Raw genomic sequence first — 26624 nt, 5'->3', positions numbered from 1 at the left:
TGAGGCTGTCTTCTGTACTGGGAGATGGCATTCCAGGGTCTGCCGCTATGAAAGCAACAAGAGAGGTGTCAGGAACCTTTTGGCAAAAGTGACTTTAAAAAGTTTGTGGAAAAATAAAAAAATGTAGGGGCATCTGTTCATAGTGGGTCAGGCTTGTGCACCTAGGAGGCAGCAGATTATGGCTTAAAGGCTTAGAGTTCCTGGCTTGGCCAGCCCCAGCTGTTATGGGCATCTGGAAAATAAAGCAGTAGATGGAGGATCTCAGTTGCTGTCTTTCAAGTTATTTTTTTAAGGTGTTAACTTCAAAAATAAATAAATAAATTGTGAGAGTGACACATAATTCATACTATGTATATTCCATATGCATGGCTTTCAGTTTCTTTGTACCTTTTTTTTAAGATGGTAGAGTGAGGTAGGGAGATAGATCTTCTATCTGATGGCTCACTCACCAGGTGCATGCAATAGCTAGGGAAGGGCTGGTCCAGGCAGAAGTCATGAGCCAAGAATGCCCTCTGGGTCTCCTACATGGGTGGCAGGGGCCTAAGCACATAAGTCAACACCTGCTGCATTAGCAGAAAGCTGAAGCAGAGCAGCCAGGACTGAAATGGAGCTCCCCTATGGGATGTCTGTATTGCAAAAAGTGGCTAATCCTGCTGCTTGACAATGCTGGCCCTTACACCTTTTTTTTTTTTTTTTTTTTTGAGAAGTAGAGTGGACAGTGAGAGAGAGAGAGAAATACAGAGAAAGGTCTTCCTTTGCCGTTGGTTCACCCTCCAATGGCCGCCGCAGCTGGTGCGCTGTGGCCAGCACACTGCACTGATCCGATGGCAGGAGCCAGGTGCTTCTCCTGGTCTCCCATGGGGTGCAGGGCCCAAGCACTTGTGCCATTCTTCACTGCACTCCCTGGCCACAGCAGAGAGCTGGCCTGGAAGAGGGGCAACTGGGACAGAATCCGGTGCCCTGACTGAGTCTAGAACCTCATGTGCCAGCGCCGCAAAGCGGAGGATTAGCCTATTGAGCTGCAGTGCCGGCCATACACCTATCTTTTAATTCCATGTTCCACAAACTCTTTGTATAATAGAAATGTTTTCTGCATGTTTGGAGGTGGCTCTTGGGTGCCAGTGGTGGAGGAAGTGGTCTAGAGGGAGGTAGCACAGTGCTGCAGGAGAACAAGTGTGCAGGTACTGCCTGCTGGCATCTCATGCTTTGCCTCCCTTAGAGCAAGGTGTGGATGGCAGGAGGCTGAACCATTTACCTTCCTGCTTCAGACTTTGCCCATCTGTCCCGCAATTCCAGCCACAGCTTGGCAATCCTGGCAAAATGCCTGACTGGTGGGGAGGTGGAGAAGCTCATCTTCTGACCAAGCTCCAGCAAAGGGAATTAATTTAGAAAGTTATCAGTGTGCTTTCTACTGCTTTAAGGCATATTCACACAGAAAAAGTAACATTCTATTGTACAAATCATTCTGTGGCTCTTTCTATAGTGAATATATCTTAGATCCTCATCAGTGAAATCTTTAGGAATGTCAGAAAGCCTGTAACCTTCTTCAGTGATCTGAAACAGACGAGATCTGTAAGGGCAGAACTGCTCAGCAGCCACACTGCAGGGATAGGTATCTTTCCGATGATATCTTCATCTGCTCCTTGTGGTTGAAGCCATTGTATGAGCTCTTGATCTGTTTTCTGCCCTTGGGAGGGTCTAGGGTGCTCTATATCATCTGTAAAGATTCAAAATTTGTTGTATATTAATGTCTAATCATAAAATTTCCAAAGTGACAAGCTGGATGTAATAAACTATGCCAGACTGCAAAAAAAAAAAAATACAAACATGGTATATTGTCTATAAAGTACAGAGGTAAATCTGTATTTTAGAGATATACATCTCTACACATATCTCTATTTCTTTCACCTCTGAAAGTCTACATTAAGCTCTCGATGGAATGATTAATTAGGAATAGATTTCCTATACTTAATTTTGTAATCAGTGAACTAGGAATTATTATTGTAGTATTGAGGATTGTACTGACTAAAACAGTATGTTTATGCCATGTTAAATACCATCATAGTATCTTTGGATTCCTTTTGTCCTACTACTTAGATATTCACAGGAGAGGGGAGGGGGGAGGAAAACCCAAGATCCATCAGGGTGGAGGGGGAATGTCAGAGGCTGTGGTTCTATTGTACTGCAGCATTGGTTCTGGAAGAACACATTAATGGACCCAGATTTTTCTAAGGTAACTGAGTGCCTATTTTCTCCTGTACACTTGTCTGTGGTACCACATTTTCATTTATGTAAAAGTTTATTTTCTTCAAGTAATGTATTTGGATGAAAATGAAGATGTTAAGGAATTTTCAGAATGGGTCTGTCGCAGCCCTCCTTGGCTTTGTTTTTAGGCACTTATATCAGAAAAGAAAAGATAGAAAAATACATTTTGGGTTCTCTTCCTCTCTACCATGACACTCTTTGGTTAAGATTTGTCATTTTGTCATATTTGATTCCCTAGACTCCCTGAAAAATCCCAAACTTCTTTAGATGGAGTCTTTGTTTCACCATGGCAGTGAAAAGTTAAAAATGTTCCAGCTTTGCATTTAGCTAGGTCATGGACACATGCCATGGCACTTGCCAGCCAAGTGTATCAGGGACATCATCTGAATCTGACTTACTCACATGAAGAAAAGGAGCAGCAGATCCTTCCAGTGAAAGTTGTGTGCTGCAGGAGCTGCAGAACATTGCCAGGGGTGGGTGTGCCGTGGGATGTCATGTGGTGGCTGGTGTCTGGGATACTGGTTCTGCAGAAGACAGGGCTTATGGGGGCCAGTGCTGTGGCATAGTGGGTAAGGCTGCTACCTGCAGTGCCAGCATCCCTTATGGGCACCGGTTTGAGTCCCAGCTGCTCTACTTCCGATCCAGCTGTGCTATGGCCTGAGAAAGCAGTAGAAGATGGCCCAAGTCCTTGGACCCCTGAACCCATGTGGGAGACCTGAATGAAGCTCCTGGCTCCTGGCTTTGGATCAACTCAGCTCCAGCCATTGTGGCCAATTGGGGAGTAAACCAGCAGATGGAAGATCTCTCTCTCTATCTCTCTCTCTCTCTCTGCCTCTCCTCTCTCTGTGTAACTCTGACTTTCAAATAAATAAATAAATCTTTAAAAAAAAGAGCTTATGCTTACAGGTAATGGTCATGGAAAATATATGGGACATTTCGCAGCAAGATTTGGGATGAATTTTCCAACCCCTGAACCTCCTAGAGATTAGAATACACATCTAATGCATAACTTCCTCTTATGCTTAATTAGGTTTTTGTTTTGAATTGTTTTTGATGAAACAGCAAGGAATTCTGAGTTATAGACTTCCTATTTCAGAGACAGGAAAACATTAATGCCTGCATTATAATTAAATAATGCCTATCACCCTTTCTTAAGCAACAAATGATCATAGATTCTTTGTTAATAATTAATGAGCATGGTGATTCTTCCCACCTTAAACACCCTCCCACCTACACTCCCTCCCCTCTTCCTCCTTCCTCTCCTATTGACATGGAATACCTTACATAGCTAGGGTGAACATTTAACCTACTTGGCCTTAGATGTTTATACACTTCAACTCTGTAATTATTAATATGCCCTTTTTTATGACCAAGCTTATGTAAGAACAACAAATTATATATTCACCTAATACTGACAGTCATCAAATCAATTTTTTTTTAATTTTCTTCTCTATTAGGCAGTTCTTGAGGGGCAGAAATATTTATTTTGTATATCATTTATTCATTCAACTAAAAGACTGACTGTCAAGATGCTGAGTTTTAGTGTCAAAGCAAATATGTTTCTAGACCCCATGAAGTTTACAGTCTGGCAAGAAAGAGCAATCTACCCAAAGAATACTGTTTTTCATAGTAAATGGTGGTGTGAAGTCAATGGATAAAGATTTAAGCATTCTTAATCCAGCACCAACTCTAATCCCATGATCTCTAATTGAGATAAGTATTCAGAAACATAGAACTCCATGTTACCCAGTTATCTCTTTGAATTTCTGCTTAAAAAGAAAACATATCAAACAACACAGAAATACCTAGGACTGCATAATATTTATATACTATCTTGATATTAAAAATAAGAAAAAATTAACATGTTATAATCCTATGTGGTTCTTTACAGTGTAAATTATTTTTGTAGGTACTCTTTGTATCTCTCACATTTTTTCCCTATGAGAAATCAGATTTTAGAAACTGAGACCCAAGACAAAAGAAAGATTTTTAAAACTAGTATTGTATGTTGATTGGCTCTTTAAAAAAGATTTATTTATTTGTTTGAAAGTTGGAATTACACAGAGAATAAGCAGAAAGAGAGAGAGAGAGAGACATCTACCACCTTTTGGTTCACTCACCAATTGGTCACAATGGCTGGAGCTGTACTGATCTGATGCCAGCAGCCAGGAGCTTCTTCTGGGTCTTCCACACAGGTGCAGCTGCCCAAGGACTTGGGGGCCATCTTCCACCACTTTCCCGCCATAGCAGAGAGTTGAATCCAAAGCCGAGTAGCCGGGACTCAACCTCCACCCATATGGAATGTCAATGCTGGTGGCAGCTTTACCTGCTATGCCACAGTGCTGGCCCCTTGATTGGCCTTTAACTTAGACTTTTTAATGATATTAAAAACACCATGTTTTTCTAAGCCCTTTCCATTCAGTTTCTCCTTTGTAAACTCCAGATAATACTGTCCCCAGAATTAATCTAAGGTATAAATGATATAAGGCATTTAACCCCTTAACCTGTCTCCTTGAATACTCAGCTATGTTAGCTCTGTGTCCATTCCTATGTTTGTCTCTGTACTACATGACTAAAAAGACAGTGTAAAATGATTTGAAAAGAACTATAAGGGTCGGTGCTGTGGCGCTGTTGCCAATTGGGGAGTGAACCAGCCGACAGAAATTCTCTCTCTCTGCCTCTCCTTCTCTGTAACTCTGACTTCCAAATAAATAAATAAATCTTAAAAGAACTGTAGACATCCATAAAACACAAATGAAAATTGTATTCTCAAAACTGGATGTTAAACCATGCCTTCTACACCTCTGTTAAAAGTTACATTGTATCATAGTCATTTATGATTTCTAGGGCCAAAGCTGTAAGTAAGATTTTTCTGGAAGAGACAAAGGTTATGAGGGAGCCAAGATTTAGAGTCAGTAGCAGCAGTAGGTGTCATTCTTTAAGATTTTGATTCAGGAAAGGAAGAACAGCAACTGACCCTTGAGATTTTGGGGTGGGAAGGACAGGAAGGAGGGACATAAACAAAAGCAAATGCCCTCTGGTTGTGGGCACCCACCCCAGCCTGCAGCCCTTGGGGAGGGCCAGCTGGTGTCTCCAGCGATGCTGCAGCCTGCACTCCATTTCCCAGAGTCCCTAGGAGCTCCGACATATTCTGCCTTCCGAATGCCTGTGCGCTTGCCTGTGCGCTTGCGCGTGCTAGTGCCCACCCATGGGTTGGACCAGAGGGAGTTCATTCCCTGGTCGAGGTCAGCCCTGGGGGCTGTGCTGCTCCTTCTCCCACATTTACTGTATCTCCTGCTCTGCAAGTGAGATCCCAGGCAGTTTCTGGGTGCTCACCCCGAGCCTGCTTCCTGCTGCTGCTTCCCTCTTCATCATCCGCCTGTGGGTCCCTCGTGTCAGGGATGCTTTCTGCCCCACTCTCCCCGCTTTGCTCCCAGTGGGTTCGGAAGAAAGGGTACCTGCTCCTGGGACTTTCTGCAGCAGGTTTAGTGTACAGGAAGGGGCGGGGACACATGTGGGAGAAGCGTGGGTGCCAGGGCGGCTGGCGGCTCCCAGTTAGGCTCACTTATCAGTGATTTTGGCAGCTTTCCCCGAGGTCAGGGCTGGGACCCGGGCTGTTCTGCCTCCCACCTCCGCTTCCCAGGCTCCCAGCGCCTGGACTCTCTCCTGCAGAACCTCAACGAAACTGTCCCGAATGTGCTTTATTTAGTGGTTACAGGAGAGAGAGGGCAGCGTTCTGGGAAACTGCACACGCAGGGCAGCTGAGAGCACAGGGAAGGAAGGCGGGGAGACTTCCACTCTCCACAGTTAAATAAGCTGGGTTCCCTCTGCGGGTGGTCTCAGAATGCAGTCTGGTGGGGCCTCCTGCTGTTTCCTGGGCTGGTTCCTGTGGGCTGGGGCTGGATGGCTTTCAGCAAAGAGCCTGAGGCAGCAGGGGGGTGGGAAGGAGGATCTGACTAGGATCTGCCCCACTGCTCTCATCCTGCACCTCATCTTCCTGGTGGGGTCCCTGCGGATGCACCTGCCAGGTGTGGCCCTGAGTATTTTCGGCTTTTTCCCAGAGGGAGCAGTGTGAAGCCTGTGTAGCTGCTTTGTGCATTGATCCCTCTCCAGTATTATCAGATTTTTCCAATCTGGAATTTGAAGCTGTTACAGAAACCTGGTGTGGGAAAACTCCCTTCTTTCAAACAGGCACAGAGAGAGTGGAGGATACCAGGAGTTTATATTAATAGCCCTAGGCTCAGCTGGAATGATTTCCTGAGAATTGAGCATCAAATTCAAGTTTCTTAGAATATGTATAGCATCATCAGCATCATACCTCAGCTGTCACAGTACTGGTGGGTTTAAATGGCAGCCTACATGACATAGGACCACATTTACAATGGTCTGTGGGTCCACTATGTTTGTAAAAGAGATGCCAGGGACAGATTTATGACTGGAGTTTACAGAAGCAGAACTTAGGGCATCTTCCCTCCCTAGACAAGATTTCAGTGGGCAGCTGTTTCACTCGTTAATAACGAGCATCCACTTTTCGAGGTTTGTGTTGGATGGGGTCCACTTCTCTTTCTTTGTCTCAGGTTGTGGCTGTATTTCTTCTACAAGGCCATGGAATCATAGCTGATGATTTATTTCACTACTTTTCATTTTCTGTCTTCAGCTATTTCTCCTCCTGTTAGCAAGGCTGTCAACTGTTTTACCTGCCTCTGATCCCTTTGCAAAGTGAAAAGTGAACTAAAATTAATGCAAGTATATTGTGTTGTCAATAACTGGAGCTTTTTTTTTTTATTTTTGACAGGCAGAGTGGACAGTGAGAGAGAGACAGAGAGAAAGGTCTTCCTTTTGCCGTTGGTTCACCCTCCAATGGCTGCCACGGTAGGCACGCTGCAGCCGGCGCACCACGCTGATCCAATGGCAGGAGCCCGGTGCTTCTCCTGGTCTCCCATGGGGTGCAGGGCCCAAGCACTTGGGCCATCCTCCACTGCACTCCCTGGCCACAGCAGAGAGCTGGCCTGGAAGAGGGGCATCCGGGACAGGATCGGTGCCCCGACCGGGACTAGAACCCGGTGTGCCGGCGCCGCAAGGCAGAGGATTAGCCTATTGAGCCGCGGCGCCGGCCGAGGAGCTTTTTTTTTAAAAAAACCATTTATTGCCTGGTGCCACAGCTCAATAGGCTAATCCTCCACCTGCGGCACTGGCACACTGGGTTCTAGTCCTGGTTGGGGTACTGGATTCTGTCCCGGTTGCCCTTCTTCCAGTCCAGCTCTCTGCAATGGCCCAGGTGTGCAGTGGAGGATGGCCCAAGTGCTTGGGTCCTGCACCTGCATGGAAAACCAGGAGAAGCACCTGGCTCCTGGCTTTGGATCTGTGCGGTGCGCCTGCTGCAGCACGCTGGTCGCGGTAGCCATTGGAGGGTGAACCAACAGCAAAGGAAGACCTTTCTTTCTGTCTCTCTCTCACTATCCACTCTGCCTGTCAAAAAAAAAAAAAGATTTATTTATTCATTTGAAAGTCAGAGTTACACAGAGAGAGGCAGGCAGAGAGAGAGAGACGTCTTCCATCCAATGGTTCACTCCCCAATTGGCAGCAGCAGCTGGGGCTGTGGTGATCTGAAGCCAGTAGCCAGGAACATCTTCTGCATTGAAGCTGTTTGTTAAAATAATTGTTTATTTGAAAGGCAGAGTTACAGAGTAGCATAAGCAGAGATAGATGGCCTGAGCTGTTTTGATACAAAACCAGGAGACAGGAGCTTTGTCCAGGTCTCCTAGGTGGGTGCAGAAGATGAGGGATTTGGGTCATCTTCTACTGTTTTCCCAGGCCACAGCAGAAAGCTGGATGGGAAGTGGAGCAGCCAGGATCCCAACTAGCACCCATATGGGATGCTGACACTGCAGGCAGTAGCTTTACCCACTATACAACAGTGCTGCCCACTAACTGGAGCTCTTTTAATCTGAGTTTGCATAAAGTGGAGAATTACAGCATCGTAAATACAGATAAGTAACAGTTTTTCTCTGCCTAGTACTTTACAGTTACCCAGTGATCCACTGAGAATCTTATATTCCACACTGTGTAATTAAGAAGGCTAGTTACTTGTCTTATTTTGGGTTCTGTGTTTAAACCCATGACATTTTTTACATGGGAGGATATTAGTTCTACAATTTCATAGAGACTGGTCTGTGGAAGCATCTATAGAAGTTATAACTGTGAGAGTGGTAAGAAAGAAGAAGGGAAGAAATAAGTGCCCCTTGCCCCCCACAGAGATGTCCACATAGTGGAGTAGAAGATGTGCCCTGGAAAACTATGGCTGACTTTCCGTGACAAACTGTGTTTGAGTGCTTCACATGTTCTGATAGAAAGGTGTTGCCACCAGGTTACTACTATATTTAGTTAGTTAGTTAGTTTTTAAAGATTTATTTATTTATTTGAAAATCAGAGTTACACAGAGAAGGAGAGGCAGAGAGAGAGAGAGAGAGAGAGAGAGAGAGAGAGAGAGAGGTCTTCCATTGGGTTCATTCCCCCAATGGCTTCATCATTGTGAACCTTGCTCAATTCCTGGCCTATACCTTTCCTTTAACCTAGTACTTTGCCATGTAGTAGCCCATGCAAACTGCAGACTGCATAAATGAATGAATACTTTGAGGGTTGTGATTTCTTAGAGGAATATCATAAGGGACAGAAGGAATAAAAACAAAAAAATAAGTATCCTCTGTTTATAGAAGGTATACTATTTTTGCAAGCCACAGAGAGAGAAGAAGAAGGAAAGTGGTGAGACTGGAAAGATTGTGGCAAATATAATAGGCACTGGTCAAATTTAACAGGCCCATTAGAAAACAATAAGGTTTCCTTACTTCTATGTAGACTGTGTCCTCTAGAGGTGAACAGGGTTCTCTAAACCCACTTGTTGCACAAATGAAAACCCAAGCATTGTCTTCTCCCACAGATGGAGTCTGCTATTGGTTTTGATATATGTTTCCCTAATGGGCATGTTGATATATGTCTTGACTATTTAGATTTCTTCTTCTGAGAAATATCTATTCTGATCATTGCCCATTTCTTAACTGTACATTTTGCTTTTTGTTTGGAGTTTTTCCAGTTCTATATATGTATGTTCTGGCTATCAATCTTTTGTCATATTCAGAGTTTTCAATGTTTTCTGCCATCTGTCCGTTGATCTTCACTCTGATGATTACTTTGTTGTGAGATGTATCTTAATTCGATATACTCAAATTTGTATGTTTCATTTTTGTTACTTGTGCTTTTGGAAGCTTACCCAAAATGGTTGTCTATGCTAATGTTTCATAGTTTCCTCTATCTTTACTTAGTTTTTGGTTTTATATTTCGATTTTTAATTCACCTTGAGCTGCTTTTACATAGTGTTTGAGGTGTTGGGGTATATTTTCAGGCTTCTACATATGGATAATCACTTTTCTCCAGACCATTTGCTAAAAGGAATCTTCTTTCTCCTGTTTGTCTTAATTTCTTTGTTACATATGAGTTGCCTGTAGAAAAGTCGGTTTATTTCAGCTGCCCATTCTTTTCCATTGAACTGTGTGTCTGTTTTTCCAACAGTGCTAACACTGCTTCTATTTTTTTTTATTTATTTTTTGAAAGACCAGACACTTCTTCTAAGTCTTTTCAGGTGGGTGCTAGCACCCAAGAACATGGGCCATCTTCCACCAATTTCCCAGGTTTACTAGGGAGCTGGATTGAAGTAGAGTAGCTGGTCTCATAGCAGCAACATATGGGATGCAAGGTCAAGGCTCTAACCCATTGCACCTCAGCACCAGCCCTTTATTTATTTATTTCTGCAGTGATGTTTCATTATTCACTTTTTCTACTGCCCTGCAACTTGATTCATTCTTGTTTTTCTCTGGGTACTGGGGGATGGTAGTAAGTTGCTTCTGGGATATCTTTTTTTTGTGTTTGTAGATAGTTGGTCATATATAGTCATAGTTTTTAGTTTCTATATTTCTCTGCTAATCACGAGGACCTTCTAGATGACTGCATGAAATGTTGGCAGAAATGAGGATGTATTAATTTGCTAAGAAAATACCACAGAGAATATGATTTAAATCATGGGATTTTACTTCTCAGAGTGTGGAGGTTGAAAATATAAGATCAAGGCTGGTGCCATGGCTCACTAGGTGCCTTGCAGCACCGGCATCCCAGGTTCTAGTCCCAGTCGGGGTGCCGGATTCTGTCCTGGCTGCCTCTCTTCCAGGCCAGTTCTTTCCTGTGGCCAAGGAGTGCAGTGGAGAATGGCCCAAGTGCTTGGGCCCTGCACCCCATGGGAGACCAGGATAAGTACCTGGCTCTTGCCATTGGATCGGCGCAGTACGCTGGCCATGGTGGCCATTGGAGGGTGAACCAATGGCAAAAGGAAGACCTTTCTCTCTGTATCTCTCTTTCTCACTGTCCACTCTGCCTGTCAAAAATAAAAAAATAAAGAAATAAATAAAAAAAGGACTTTCTTGAGGTAGAGTCATGTTGGTGGTTAGCACTTCAGTGTTTAAGCTTTAGGGAGGCACATTTCAGTCCATAACATCAAAAGGGGCCCTGTGGTCTGCTTCAATGACAGTCATTTCTAGGGAGGACAGAAAGTTTGAAATCAGCGTTAGGATTTCTCACAGTATTATTGTCAGTGCTATCTCCATCCAATGTGCATTCATGTACACACAAAAAAAATACCTGTACATATAAATGCATTCTACAGTGGAAATGCCTGTTGGTTGTGTACAGGTAACATCAATAATAATCCATAAGATGGCCTATAAGCAGACATTAAAAATAGAATTAGAAAGAACGACAACAAAATCTGCAGTTACCTATATTTATGTATATATGTATAATATTCAATACTTATAGTTGCTAAAAGATGAATACTGATGTGTGAGAAATAAAAGCTAAACTTTGCCTTACAATATTGCAGCCAATTCTACATGCAAGGTGTCTTCCTAAAACCATTCATTGGGCCCACTCTGTGGCATAGCATAGTAGGTTAAGCCTCCACCAGCAGCACCAGCATCCCATATGGGCAATAGTTTGAGTCCCTGCTTCTGTACTTCCAATCCAGCTCTTCGCTAATGGCCTAGGAAAGCAGTGGAATGTGAGATGAATGCTTGGGCCCCTGCACTCATGTGGGAGACCTGGAGGAAGCTGCTGACTCCTGGCTTCTGGCACCTGGCTTCAGATTGGCCCAGCTCCAGCCTTTCTGGCCATTTAGGGGTGAACCTGTGGATAGAAGACCTCTCTTTCACTTCTCTCTATATCTGTAACTCTGCCTCACAATAAATAAATACATTTTTAAAAACCTTTCACATTTTAAATTTCTTAATTTTTTTTTATTTTTATTTTTATTTTTATTTTTTGACAGGCAGAGTGGACAGTGAGAGAGAGACAGAGAGAAAGGTCTTCCTTTTGCCGTTGGTTCACCCTCCAGTGGCTGCCACGGTAGGCACGCTGTGGCCGGCGCACTGCGCTGATCCGATGGCAGGAGCCAGGTGCTTCTCCTGGTCTCCCATGGGGTGCAGGGCCCAAGCACTTGGGCCATTCTCCACTGCACTCCCTGGCCACAGCAGAGAGCTGGCCTGGAAGAGGGGCATCCGGGACAGGATCGGTGCCCCGACCGGGACTAGAACCCGGTGTGCCGGCGCCGCAAGGTGGAGGATTAGCCTATTGAGCCACGGCGCCGGCCGAATTTCTTAATTTTTAAAAATTTATTTATTTGAAAGTAAGAGTTACAAAGAGAGAGGAGAGCCAGAGAGAGAAAGAGGTCTTCCATCTTATGTTTACTCCCTAACTGGTTGCAACTGCTGGAGCTGTGCTGTTCCAAAGCCAGGAGCCAGGAGCTAGTTCCAGATCTCCCAGATGGGTGCAGGGGCACGAGGACTTGGGCCATCTTCTACTACTTTCCCAGGCCATAGCAGAGAGCAGGATCAGAAGTGGAGCAGCTGGGTATTGAACAAGCCCCCACATGGGATGCTGGCACTTCAGGCCATGGTGTTAACCTCCACCACAGCACCAGTCCAACATTTAAAATTTCTGATACTCTAAAGTAGCACAGGACTACATTACACATAAGAAAGATGCATTCAAATATTATAAATCTAGTGCATTTTAGCAGAAATTTTAACAAATACTTCTGCTTTTCTCAGCATTATGTACTAAATTAATGACATAATGAGTCATTGTCAGGTTTTTAGCTCTTTGACAGCCACTTATAATACTTAACACCTTTTTCAAATTTATTGCTAGTGTGTTTTTCAACACATGCACTGGATTTTACTAGTGTAGTGAACATGGAGTTGCCTATTCTAGGATTTGCATTTTAATGCATTTTCATGGCTTATGCAATCAACATCTGCAAAGCCTCTAAAAGACATAAATAATAACATGAATCAGGTTTTTTTTATAAAGATTTATTTATTTATTTGAAAGTCAGAGTTCCACAAATAGAGGAGAGGTAGAGAGAGAGACAGAGAGAGAGACTAAGACAGAGACAGAGAGGTCTTCCATCTACTGATTTACTCCCAGTTGGCCACAATGGCTGGTCTGTGTCGATCTGAAGCCAGGAGCCAGGAGCTTCTTCCGGGTCTCCCACTTGTGTGCAGGGCCCCAAGGACTTGGGCCATCTTCTACTGCTTTCCCATGCCATAGCAGAGAGCTGGTTCAGAAGTGGAGCAGCCAGGACTTCAAGTAGCACCCATATGGGTTTCCAGCATTGTAGGCAGCAGCTTTACCTGCTATGCCACAGCGCCATCCCCACATTGAATCTTTTTAAGATGATATGGATATAAGTTCATGAGAAATTATTAGCATAGTGGGAACTGATAGATATGGATGATTCAGGATGGGCTTGTTAGGAATGGTGATGTTAATTTTCTTATAAAATAAATAAAAAATCAAATATGATCAGACATAAATGAAGACTAAATTTTATTAGTGGTGATCCAGAAAACACTGATCTCAGGTCTTTTTCTTCTAGTGTTAAGTTCATATTTTAAAATTCATATTAAATGAACAAATTTCATGTAATTTATATATACAGATTTAAGAGCAAGCTGATACATCCTACCCTATCTTCCCTTTGTCTCATACTTCTAACTCCCTCCTTCTTGTTTTATTTTCTTTCAATTTTTGCAACAGCATTCTTTGATTTTATTTAGCCCTCTACAAAAGAAAGAATTCAAGTAGTAGCAGAAATATCAATGAGTATATTTTCTATACTCAAAGAATACAGAAAAGGGCTATGAGCAATAACCAAATCTCAAAATGTCAATTTAACTCATGCTACATTTTGTTGTCTATATATTAATTACCACCAATCAGAGAAAACTTTGGTATTTGTCTTTTGGGGACTGGCTTCTTTCACGAAGCATAATTGTTTCCAGTTGCATCCATTTAGTTACAAAAGATAGGATTTCATTCTAAATTATGGCTGAATAGTATTTTACACTCTATATATTGCTCATATTCTTTTTCCAGTCACCAGTTGATGGACATCTGGGTTGATTCCATGTTAACTATTGTGAATTGAGCTGTTATAAACATGAGGGTACAGATAACTCATGCATATGCATATTCTAGTGCATATGCATATTCTATTTCATTTCATTTGGATAAATTCCCAGGAGTGGGATGGCAGGATCATATGGTATATCTGTTTTCAGATTTCTGAGGAACTTTTATAGTGCCTTCCATAATGTCTGTACTAGCTTCATTCCCACCAACAGTGGGTTAGGGTACCTTTTTCTCTACCTCTCCACCAGCCTTTATTGTTTGACTTTTTCAAAACAATTCTTTATTTGAAAGGTGGAGTTACAGAGAGGGAGAGGCAGAGGCAGAGAGACATAAATATTTTATCTGCTAGTTTATTCTCCATACGACCCAACAGGTGGTGCTGGTCCAATCTGAAGCCAGAGTTAGAAGCATCTCCCTGGTCACCCAAGTGGATGCAGGGGCCCAGGTACTTGGGCCATCTTCTGCTGCCTTCCCAAGCACATTAGCAGGGAGCTGGATCAGAAGTGGAGCAGCCTGAACTCAAAATTGCATTCATGTGGGGTTCTAGCACTGCAGGCAGCAGCTTAACCTGCTACACAAAACCCCCCATCTCCTGACTTTTGGTTTCTGTATGAGAGCCATTCTAACTGGTCCAGGCAAGAGGTCATTGTGGCTTTTATTTGCAGTTCTCTGATGGCTATTGTTCCTGAGCATGTTTTTCATGTGTCTGCTTGCTAATTGAAATCCATCCTTGGAAAAATGTCGATTTATATCCTTTGCCCATTTCTTGACTGGATTGTTTGTTTTGTTGCTGAGTTTTTTGAGCTCTTTCTAGATTCTGGATATTTTACTTTTTCAGTTGCCTAGTTTGCAAATATTTTCTTCCATTCTGTCAGGTGCTTCATCTTGTTGAATGTTTACTTTGCAGTTCAGAAGGTTCTTAGCTTGATGTAATCCCATTTGAGTATTTATACCTTTATTGATTGTGCTTCTTGGAGCCTTTTCCAAGAAGGCTTTGCCGATGCCAGTATCTTGCAGAGTTTCCCTGATGTTTCCCTCTAGGAATTTGATGGTATCACATCATAGACTTAGATCATCAATCCATTTATACTGTATTTTTGTATAAGTTGTAAGGTAGAGATCTTGTTTCATTTTTCTGCATGAGAAGGTCAAATTTTCCCAGTACCATTTTTGAAGACTGTTCTTTGTCCAGGGATTTCTTTTAGGTCATTTGTCACAAATTAGTTGGTTGTAGATTTGTGGATTAATTTTTGGGGATTCTACTCTACCTCATTCATCCACATGACTTTTTGGTGCCAGTACCAGGCTGTTTTGATTATAACTGTCTTGTAATAGGTCTTGAATTTTGGTATTGTGAGGCTTCCAACTTTGTTTTTGTTGCTTAAGATTCCTTTAACTATTTGAGGTCTCTTTCATTTTCATACTAATTTTAGCATTATTTTCTCCAGATCTCAGAAGAGTGTTGTTGGTATTTTGATTGGGATCTCATTGAATCTGTAATTGCTTTTGGGGGGCTGGTGCTGTGGTGTGCTAGATTGAGCCTCTGCCACCCACACTGGCATATTACATGGACATCAGTTTGTATCCTGGCTGCTCCTCTAATGATCCAGATCTCTGCAAATGGGCTGGGAAGTCAGTGAAAAATGGTTCAAGTACTTTGGCCCCTGCACTCATGTGGGAAACTCTGGAGAAACTCCTGGCTCCTTGCTTCAGATCAGCCCAGCTCCAGGCATTGTGGTCATTTGGACTCAATTATGTATTTTTTATGAGGATTTTTGCATCTATGTTAATCACAGATATGTTTCTTTCTTTTTAAAAATTTTTAACTCTACTTACAGGTAGAGTTACAGAAAGTCAGAGAGACAGGGAGAAAGATCCTCTCTTCACTGCCTCACTCACCAAATGGCCACAATGGCCAGATCTGTTCTGATCTGAAGCCAGGAGCCAGATGCCTCTTCCGGGTCTCATGCAGGTGCAGGGGCCCAGGCAGTTGGGCCATCCTCCACTGCCCTCCCAGGCCAGAGCAGAGAGCTGGACTGGAAGAGGAGCAACTGGGACCAGAACCGGCACCCACATGGGATGCCGGCTCTGCAGATGGAGGATCAACCCAATGTGCCATGGCACCAGCCCCCATCAGGGATATTTTTCTATAGTTTTCATTTTCTACTGTATCTTTTTCTAGTTTAAGAATTAAGGTGATGCAGGCTTAATAGAAGGAGTTTGAGAGGATTGTCTCTCTTTCAATTGTTTTGAATAGTTTGAGAAGAAATGGAATTAGTTCTTCTTTAAAAGACTGGAAGAATTCAAATGTGAGGCTGTCTGATCCTGGACTTTTCTTTGTTGGGAGGGTCTTTATTACTCATCCAATCTCTGTCTTGGTTTTGATTTGTTTAGCTTTTCTATGTGTCTTCATGACTCAATTTTGGTATATTGTGTATGTCCAGGAATCTGTTGATTTTTTTCCTCTAGGTTTTCCAATTTGTTAGCCATCACAACAGATGCCCACATCCTATATTGCAATGCTAATCTGAGTTTTGGGTACTCCACTTCCAAATCAGTTTCATGTTAATATCCCCGGGAAGCAATGGATGACAGCTCGAATTCTTTGATTCCTGTCATGTAGTTTGGAGAACTGTAACCTAAATGGGGACTTGAGAACCTGGTCTTGCACTGTTGTTGTAGCCATGTAGAAAGTGAACCAGCAGATGGGAGATCTCTATGTTTCTCTTTCCCTCTTTCTTTGTCTCTGTGTCTCTCTGCCTTTTTTATCATATTAAAATATTTAATTATTTATTTGAAAGAGTTACAGAGAGAGGGAGAGACAGAAATCTTCCATCACCTGATTCATTTTTGAGATGACTTCAATAGCCAGAGTGTGGCCAGGTTGAGGCCAGGAGCTTCTCCTCTAATGTGTGTGGCAACAGCCCAGGCACTTGGCCCATCTTCCACTGTTTTTTCAGTCCATTGGCAGGGAACTGGATCAGAAGTGGAATAGCTGTTACTTGAACTGGTGCACATACAGGATGCCAGTGTAACAGATAGCAGCTTTGTCCACTGCACAACACCAGCTCCTCTTTCTGCCTTTTGAATAAATAAATCTTTTGAAAAAGAACTTCGGGTAGTAAAAGTCATCATGACTGAGCAATGGCAAATTTATTGAAATGATCTACTTTTTTAAAGATGTATTTATTTATTTGAAAGGCAGCACTAGAAAGAGAGTGGGAGAGATTGATTTTCCTCCTGGTTTGTTCACTCCTCAAATGGCTGCAATGACTGTGGCTAGGCCAGACTGATGTCAGGAGCCAGGGCCTTCTTTCAGTCTCTCACATGGGTGCAGGAGCCCCAATATTTGAGTCATCATGTGCTGCTTTTCTAGACACACTAGCAGGGAACTGGATCAGTTTGGAGCATTAATGTCTATGATACTCTCTTTGCAGTTAAAGAATTTAGAATCCATTTTGATTATGGGTGGGCCAAGTACAACAGCTTCCAATTGTCCAAGGTTTGGACTAGATGGGTTCTGAGAAATTTTGTTAAAATAGTTATCAATAATAACTCTGAGTTTAAGCTTTTCTTACTAAATTTTCATGTTTGCTGATGTTAATATCTATGGGAAAATTGGGTCTCTGGATTGCAACCAATGATAGCATCCAGACTAACAGTAAATAAGGTCAACAGTCAGCAGAATGGTGTCCAGCTGAACTTAAATAGCTTTTCTGGTGAGCCCCGCGGCTCACAAGGCTAATCCTCTGCCTTGTGGCCCTGGCACACCGGGTTCTAGGCCCGGTTGGGGCACCGGATTCTGTCCTGGTTGCCCCTCTTCCAGGCCAGCTCTCTGCTGTGGCCAGGGAGTGCAGTGGAGGATGGCACAAGTGCTTGGGCCCTGCACCCCATGGGAGAGCAGGAGAAGCACCTGGCTCCTGCCATCGGATCAGCATGGTGCACTGGCCACAGCACGCCAGCCGCGGCGGCCATTGGAGGGCGAACCAACGGCAAAGGAAGACCTTTCTCTCTGTCTCTCTCTCACTATCCACTCTGCCTGTCAAAAAATAATAATAATAAAATAGGTTTTCTTGTTTGGTAGAGAGGTAACCTCCTGCATTATACTGACATACTGTCATAGACAGTAGATATTGGAGCCTGTCCCTTGTGGAGAATGCCACATTTTGGTTCATTTTATATATATATATACACACACACACACACACATACACAGATTTTATTTATTTATTTGACAGGTGTAGTTACAGACAGTGAGAGGAAGAGACAAAGAGAAAGGTCTTACATATGCTCGTTCACTCCCCTAATGACTGCAATGGCTAGAGCTGGGCCAATCCAGGCTAGGAGCTTCCAGGTCTCCCACATTTTTGCAGGGACCAAAGCACTTGGACCATCTTCTACTGCTTTCCCAGGCTATTACAGAGAGCTGGATGGAAAGAGGAGAAGTGGGGACTACAACTGGGGTACGTATGGGGTGCTGGCACTGCAGGTAAAGGATTAAACCACTGCACCACAGTGCTGGCCCCAGTCTATCCTTAATTAAGGACACCTCAGTAACCATGCTCAGGTATTACTGTCCTATACTCATGGCCAAAGTCCTAGCAGACAACATAGTTTGGAGAATCATAAGTACAAGGTGTGTAGGAGACTTCATTTCTCATACAGCACAGTTAATAACAAGGTTCCAAGAGCAGAAATTACTTGCATCATAGTCTTTGAGAACTAATGGACATCACAGGTGATGTAAAGAATTTAGAAGGTTTGTGAGCCTCTAGAGTGAAAAAGTCACTGAGAGCACAAGGACAGTGCCTAGAGTTCATTTTGATGTATTTTAGCCCCTTTCATTGAAGGGAGGTCCAAAGAAGCCGGACTGATTTGTATACCTCAGAAGTGTCTTTTCAAGGTGAAGGCAAACTGAGACTGAGGGGCTTATGGAAAAACTTTGAACAAAACACATTTGCCATACTTGGTTAAGACACAGCATTTATCTATTGAGATGCATCAGATCTGTTAGCATTAGCTATAAGGTACAGTAGACATGGTGGATGGCATATAGCAATATGATTTTAGTAATCTATCATGAGGTGCTTTTTTAATTGGATTTAGAAGGTATAATTGGGCTACCTAATGGGGTATAGCTTGAATAATCACCTTTTTGTTAAATAAATCTGAGGTAGGAAATGTTAGTATATGAAGACATTGAGTTTTCTTTTATTGGGCCTTCTTGGTTATTGTATTCTGGGATCTGCAAACTCATTTTCTCTAGCCAAGTTGTAACTTTAAAACTTTATTTTATTACGCATCATGTTGGACTAACTCTGCCACTTCTGGTATTTTTTTAGTACATCTGACAACTGGAAATTTAGACAATAGTATAGTTAAAATGAGATGTACCAAATAAAGTACTTATTTTTCTTCTGATACATATTTTGGAATTCTTCTAAAATTCCTATTGAGTACTCTTGTTAAATTTAGTTGCATCCCTGGTTAAGACTTATTGGAGCCACTCAACTGATTACATCTATGAAACTTTGTTAATAAATGAATATAGAACCTGGGAAAGTTGATTTATATCTTATGCTGTAGAGACATAAGACAGAACATCTTTTTTTATCTTTTTTAATTATATAATTTAAAAATGAATTTTAGGTTTTCAATAGGATCAAATTATGTACTTTTCAGAAATGTATACATGCAGACAACTATAATTTATGCATTTTATGTTTTCCTTCTTTAGATTTTTAAAAAGCTTTACTGAGATTGCTGCTGTGATATAGCAGGTATAGCCCAGCTCTGGCCATTGTGGGTGAAACAGTGGTTGGAAGGCATCTCTGTCACTGCTTCTCCCTATCTATAACTCTTCCTCTCAGATAAATAAATAAATAAATAAATCCTGTAAATATTTAAAAATTAAAAAGTAAAGAAGACTGACCTCCCTCGATTTGCAGAATAAAGTCACTGAAAGGTAATTACCAGCTCAGAGATGATACAGGAATTTCAACAGCACAGTTCAGACATTATATCTAGTAAAAATTGTCCAATAGCTATGGGCCAAGAGTCAGTGCCCAATGACACTACCGCTCAAATCATCAAGAATTTGATCATAATTTCATATCCATTCTCACTTATAGAGGAAAAGGAGTAAAAGCAGGAAGTCCATGGCATCCCTATATCCGTCTCTCTGCTAATTTGTGGGAGAAACCACAAATTAAGTTCAGATCTCAAAAAAAATAAAGTTTTGTTAAATACTTAACTAAATGGAGTGATTCATAGATGAATTTCAGGAACTTTTGGGTAAACTGGCCGGCGCCGTGGCTCAACAGGCTAATCCTCCGCCTAGCAGCGCCGGCACACCGGGTTCTAGTCCCAGTCGGGGCACCGATTCTGTCCCGGTTGCCCCTCTTCCAGGACAGCTCTCTGCTGTGGCCAGGGAGTGCAGTGGAGGATGGCACAAGTGCTTGGGCCCTGCACCCCATGGGAGACCAGGAGAAGCACCTGGCTCCTGCCATCGGATCAGCACGGTGCACCGGCTGCAGCGCGCCGGCCGCAGCGGCCATTGGAGGGCGAACCAACGGCAATGGAAGACCTTTCTCTCTGTCTCTCTCTCACTGTGCACTCTGCCTGTCAAAAAAAAAAAAAATTACCAGGCAGTGCAATTTCAAATATTCATAAATATTTTAGAAGGCACTCAGCCCAATTTCTAGCCATTTTAATCCACTGAATATATTCAAATAATTTTCCTCACTGCAAAATATGATGCATTCATGGGTGAAAAAAATGTTTTAGTAGGTTAGATCAAGCATCATTTTAAAAGATTAAAAATGGGTTGTTCAGGAACATTAGTTTCTTTGAATATTTTAAGTTAAAAAGAATTCTTGGAGTCTTTTCCTGAGCATCTGTAAGAAATATATATTTAGGGGGGCTTGTGCTTTGGTGCAGCAGGTAAAAGCCCTGGCCTGCAGTGCTGGCATCTTATATGGGGCCTAATTCCAGTCCCAGCTGCTCCACTTCTGAACCAGCTCTCTGCTATGGCCTGGGAAAGCAGTGGAAGACAGCTCAAGTCCCTGGGCCCCTGCAGCTGCACAGGAGACCAAGTGGAAGTTTCCATTCCTGGCTTTGGATAGCTCAGCTCTGGTTGTTGCGGCCATTTGGGGAGTGAATTAGCAGGTGGAAGACCTCTCTCTCTTGCTCTACCTCTCTCTGTATCTCTGTCTTTCAATAGATAAAATAAGCCTTAAAAATATGTGAGGTTTTTAGAACCATATTTTAATTATGAGATTTAAAAATAATAATAAATTTAATGACAATTGCCAAGAATTCTTTCCACATTTGAATTTCTCCACTTATACTATGTTTCTTTCAGATGTAAATATGTCAAACCAAGAATTACTGAGGAATTGCACAATTATGTGGGTATCTCATGTGGTTAGGAAAGTTCTGATATATCCCCTCCATGTCCTAGGAGGCTGATTTTCCAGCCAATATATGGATCATCTTCATTTCTTCCTAATGGAGGCGTGCATTGGTATCTGGGAATCTAGCGTCATCTGCCCATGATGTCAGCAGGTCAGGACCATGGGAAATCTCCTCTGGCCTCCTTCTCAGCATGTGCCATTCCAACCACTCCCACCATCTTCACAGAATTCTTGACCCCTGGGGCTTTCCTCATATGCTCAAGAGCTGTGTGGTTGGTTTCTGCATCTGTGGGTGTTAGTGTGAGGGTGAAAGGAACCTTGGAGAGCAGGACAGGTGTCTGTCCCTTGGTGGCATAGGTGACAGCCATAGATCTGAGGTGTTAAGTCAGGTATTCAGGTGCACCCTGTAGATCTTGGCTGGTCGAGGAAGAGACACCAGTGGCACAGCCTCAGTTCTGGAGCTGTAGAAGGAGTGAATTTTTATTAACATATTTTAGAAAGTTGAAATTTAAAAAAAACAAATTGTCAGAAAATGCTGCACTGAAAGTAGAGAAAAGGTGAATAAGGTTGAGATTTTAAGGATTTTTTTGGTCAGAAATTGGTGCACTGAAAGAAGACCAATGCGTCTCCAGGTGTACAGAGTACAGTTCTAAAAATTCTGTAGAAAGTCTGTCTCATCCAAGACGGCAATGGGATGGAGCTGGGGGTTCAGGCCATTTGGGATGAAATGTGTGTGGGTGAATATCTATTGCACCTCTGTCACTATTTACCTGTCTGTAAGATTAACACTGCTAGTGAAATGTCCCTGCATTCCCTGAGAAATCCTCATGAGATATATGCAGGCTGACTTACACTATGTGACAATTGCAATTTTGGGGTTTCATGGTGTATCATCTTCTAGAAAAATTTCTGTTTTCCTGCATTGTGTAGCCTGCCTTGCACTACTCTTTCAAGGTTACAGAACTTTATACAAGACCTAGTTTGCAAAAATGTGGAAGTTTGGATACTCTGTGACAATCCCATTTGCAGAGAGAGAGAGATGTCTTCCATTTGCTGATTTACTCTCCAACTGACCACAATGGCCAGAGCTGCACCAATCCAAAGCCAGGATCCAGGAGCTTCTTCCAGGTCTCCCAAGCAGGTGCAGAGGCCCAAGGACATGGGCCAACTTTTACTGCTTACCCAGGTCATAGCAGAGAACTGGAACTGAAGTAGAGCAGCTGGGATTTGAACCTGCACCCATATGGGATACAGACAGCTGCTTTACCTTTTAAGCCACAGTGCCAGTCCCCAAAATAACTTTCATTAGTGTAAATTTACTGAACATAGTTTATTTGAACAACAAAGTTTTACTGTTTTTTATTGTTACATTGTCATTTAATAAAATTTTGGCAATGCTTTCATTAAACCAATGATAACTTCTGGTTAATCTCTGCCACTTAATAGAGGTGGGGGCACTTGCTTCTATATTTCCATGTTTAAACATTTATTCCTCCATGGTGAAGTTGACATTTTCTCTATTTATATATTCAAGATTCTTTATTCATTTTATCACTCCTTTTTCTACAGTGCAATGTAGAAGGAAAGACAAGAAATTTTCTTTTAATTCCTTGCATTCACATTTTCTTCCAGGTATGATTCAGGGCACCTCCAGATATTTCAAAGAGCAAAGAAAGTTCATACACTACCTGCAAATTGTGTACTTTTTAAAACATTTATTTTATACATTTGAAAGAGTCACAGAGAGTGATAGAGAAAGAGAGCGAGAGAGAGACAGAATCTTGCATCTGCTGGTTCATTCCCCAAAAGGCCACAATGGTCAGAGCTGAGACAATCTAAACCCAAGAGGCAGGAGATTCTTCTGTGTTTCCCACATAGTTGCAGGGGTCCATGGACTTGAGTCATCCTCCAGTACTTTCCTGGTCATATTATCAGGAGCTGTATCTGAGGTACAGAAGCTAGGACTCAAACTAGCACTCAAATGGGATGCTGGCTCTGCGGGCTGGGGCTTTAACCCACTGTGCAATCACACTGGCCACTATGAGTGGTTTTCTTATTCCCCAGCTTGCTGTCAGTTTTCTTTTTAGGTTAATAATAATTTATTAATGCAAATGGATAAATGAAGATGAATTTTATTCTCAGGGAATATATAAAAACAAGATGAAAGGTGAATATGTCATGACTATCAAGCATGGCAGTTATCCAAGATAAGGCAGTTTCGTCTCTCATCTTTCTGTTGCCATAGCAAAATATATATTTGTTATATGATTTCAGTTGAAGCTTCAAGGACAATATTCTAAATTTTGGGGTCATGATGTCCAATAGAGTCTTTAGTGTTATACAGATGATGTAGTGGACAGTGTTTTAGTGCCACCCTGGAAATAAACACTTAGCATTCTGCAAGGGAAAGAGTTACCTAGGGCTAAAACACAAAAAAGTTGCATTTATTTTTAATTGTTAGAACAATGCAGTGCTTAATAGTTTGAGGAGATGAACTTGATCCTGAGCTAGAGTAAGGATGATGTGGGGAAAATAATCTACTGCAGGTTCTTTTGTGTATTAAGATTTTTTTTAAAAAAGATTGATTTATTCATTTGAAAATCAGAGTTACACAGAGAGAGGAGAGGCATAGAGAAAGAGAGAGAGGAGAGATCTTTCATTTAACGATTCACTCTCCAATTGGTTGCAATGGCTGGGCTGTGCTGATCCAAAGTCAGGAGCCAGGAGTTTCTTCTGGGTCACCCACAGGGGTTCAAGGGCCCAAGGATTTGGGCCTTCTTCTACTGCTTTCCCAGGTCATAGCAGAGAGCTGGATCAGAAGTAGAGCAGCTGGGTCTCAAAACAGTGCCCCTGTGGGATGCTGTTTTTTTTTAGGCCAGGGCATTAACCTACTGTGCCTCAGTGCCACCCCAAAATTTATTAACTTATTTGAAAGGCAGAGTAATAGAGATAGGGAGAGATGGGTAGTGAGAAAGAGATATCTTCCATCTACTGGTTCATTCATCAAATGGCCATAATGGTTGGCCAGGCCAAAGCCAGGAGCCTGGAACTCTATCTGGGTCTCCCATAACCATGGAAGTGGCCCAAATACTCAGGCCATCTTTCACTGCTCTTTCAGGCACTTTAGCATGGAACTCAATTGGAAGTGGAGCACCAGGGACTCAAATTGTTTGTTCACATGGGATGCCTGAATTGCAGGTGGAGACTTACCTGCTGCACCACAATGCTGGTGCCTACTGCAGGTTCTCAAACAAATCTCTCTGCATTTCCCTCAGTCACAAATGCAGATTATACTTCAGAATTGCTCAGGTTCTGTTCTTGTGTAAATAACTCCATTGCTTTTACTTTAATTTGTTATAACGTTATTTCAGTTTTTTAAATGTTTATGAGTAGAATAATTATAGAAAAAGCCAAAGCTGCTTTCTATTCTTTCTTGAATCTCCTCCCTTATTTTAAAATATTTATGAGCTTGGTAGAGAAAAAAGTTGATGGTGTGAGAGAAAGCTAGAGAGCTCCCATGCACTTCTTCACTGCCTAAATAATCATATCAAGCAGGGGTGGGGCACAACTGAAGCCAAGAGTCAGGAATGGAATCTAGGCCTCCCTCTTGGTGGGCATCACCATTGCTTCCCCTAGTCTGCATTAGCTCGGAGCTGGAAACTGGAGCTGGCATGAAGTCCAACTTTGGAAATTTGATGCAGAGATAGAGTATCTGAGCTGGCATTGTAAACACTAAGTTAAATGCCTACTGTCTCTTTAAAAATTTTTTTTCTCTGCCATAATTGCATTGACTGTGTATAGTGTTTTCCTGGAAATTCTTCACCGTTCAATGCCTTCATAACTTCCCTGATTGTTTCTTGTCTTTTTCCCTGAATACTTCTACATTCTTCTGAACATTGCTCATTCCAGAGTGACTTTTGTCCCCCTTTCAGCCTACTGTGCAATTGCCCTTGACATAGTCTGGCCTTTGTGAACAGAAATTCCTGTTTCCCTCCAGCTTGGGCATTTTTCACAGCCTTTATACCATAGGTTTGATCCCCTGTTGATTGCTTCTGTGTGGCTGTCCAAATGCTCAACAAATCTGAAATCAAATGGCATTCTTCCTTCTTCTTCCTCTGTACCCATGTAGAAGATATGCAACTGCGATTGTTTGTTATATGACAGAGTAGACATGTTGACCAGGAGTGTTCTATCCCAGGTGATGATAGCGTTTGAAGACCTGGCTGTGTACTTTACCTGGGAGGAATGGCAGAACATGAACCAAGCTCAGAAAATCCTGTACAGGGATGTGATGCTGGAGACCTACAGCAGCCTGTTCTCCCTGGGTGAGTGACACTCCTCACATGCCCAATGGTAACATTTTCTCGCTATTTTACAAATAAGTGAGCACTATTCATAAAGTTTAATGAGGGATAGGTATAGAATTTGAGTCCATGAAGAATCTGAATGTCTACCACCTGGGAAGGAATTCAAATTGGAACATTTGTTGCATAGCTTCTGGACCAAGCTGTACTTCTTTAATTAACCCAAGATAGTGATTTCACAAAGTCTACATTGTTTCCATTAATAGGGTACTGCATGACCAAACCTGACTTGATCTTCAAGTTGGAGCAAGGAGCAGAGCCCTGGATGGGGGAAGAATGCCTACATCAGAGCCTTCCAGGTCAGTCTGCACATAACGGGCAGGGAGGCCAAAGTAGAAGCAGTGCAGCAGATGTTGACTGGTGTTCTTTCCATGAGTTTTTCCCAAGTCTTACTTCTGAAGACAGCTGGTCCTGTGATTCAGACACAGACAGTCTACAGTGTCTATGTAGATCAGTATCTCTGGTAAAGGCAACGGAAATGAAGTTTTATGTGAAAATGAACAACTGATCAAAAACCTCCAGAATCTCAAATTATCAGAGAGGAGTGTTTATAGAAAGAAACAAGAGGAGGTAACCAGGGCTAACGTCTTCACAATGAGTTAGAAATCAATTTTCAATAATTGAGCAGACTCTGGGCTGCAGAAGCAAATTATTTAAACTGGTGGGAATGTATAGCCAAGGTGGTATATAGGGACTTTCTGTAACTGTTGTAGTTCAAAGAACCTGAGGATGTCAGCTTTCCTTAGTAATATGGGGAAACTGTAACAGTGCAGATAAAACAGAGATTTTCATTAGAAAAATCTCACAAATGCTGTTTCCCTGGGAAAACCGAACATGAGACAACCACATACTCAAATCTTGTCCCATGAATGTGATCCTGCTTAGAGTATAGACACATTTCACTCTCCACTTGCAAGCAAATGATCTAGAAAAACTTCCCCATATATATGGTTGAAATATCACCGAAGTACAAACCCACAATTTTTCTAAAAATGAATTGAAAAAGGGGCTGGCACCATGGCTCACTTGGTTAATCCTCCCCTTGCAATGCTGGCATCCCATA

At 42.3% G+C, this 26624-nt stretch overlaps 1 protein-coding gene across 1 annotated transcript in view; it reads left to right on the top strand.

Moving 5' to 3' along the window:
- Positions 1-26624, top strand: part of LOC133777209 (zinc finger protein 260-like) — a 50987-nt gene that overhangs the window by 15014 nt on the left and 9349 nt on the right. Inside the window, 2 exon segments of the mRNA XM_062216686.1 lie at positions 25396-25522; positions 25768-25860. Coding sequence (XP_062072670.1) covers positions 25399-25522; positions 25768-25860 — 217 coding nt within the window. The 5' untranslated portion in view covers positions 25396-25398.

This window comes from Lepus europaeus, chromosome 18, assembly GCF_033115175.1.
Source record: "Lepus europaeus isolate LE1 chromosome 18, mLepTim1.pri, whole genome shotgun sequence".
In the NCBI taxonomy this organism is placed as follows: Eukaryota; Metazoa; Chordata; class Mammalia; order Lagomorpha; family Leporidae; genus Lepus; species Lepus europaeus.
Note: the sequence above shows the minus strand (reverse complement) of the source record. Positions and strands in the feature narration are given on the sequence as shown.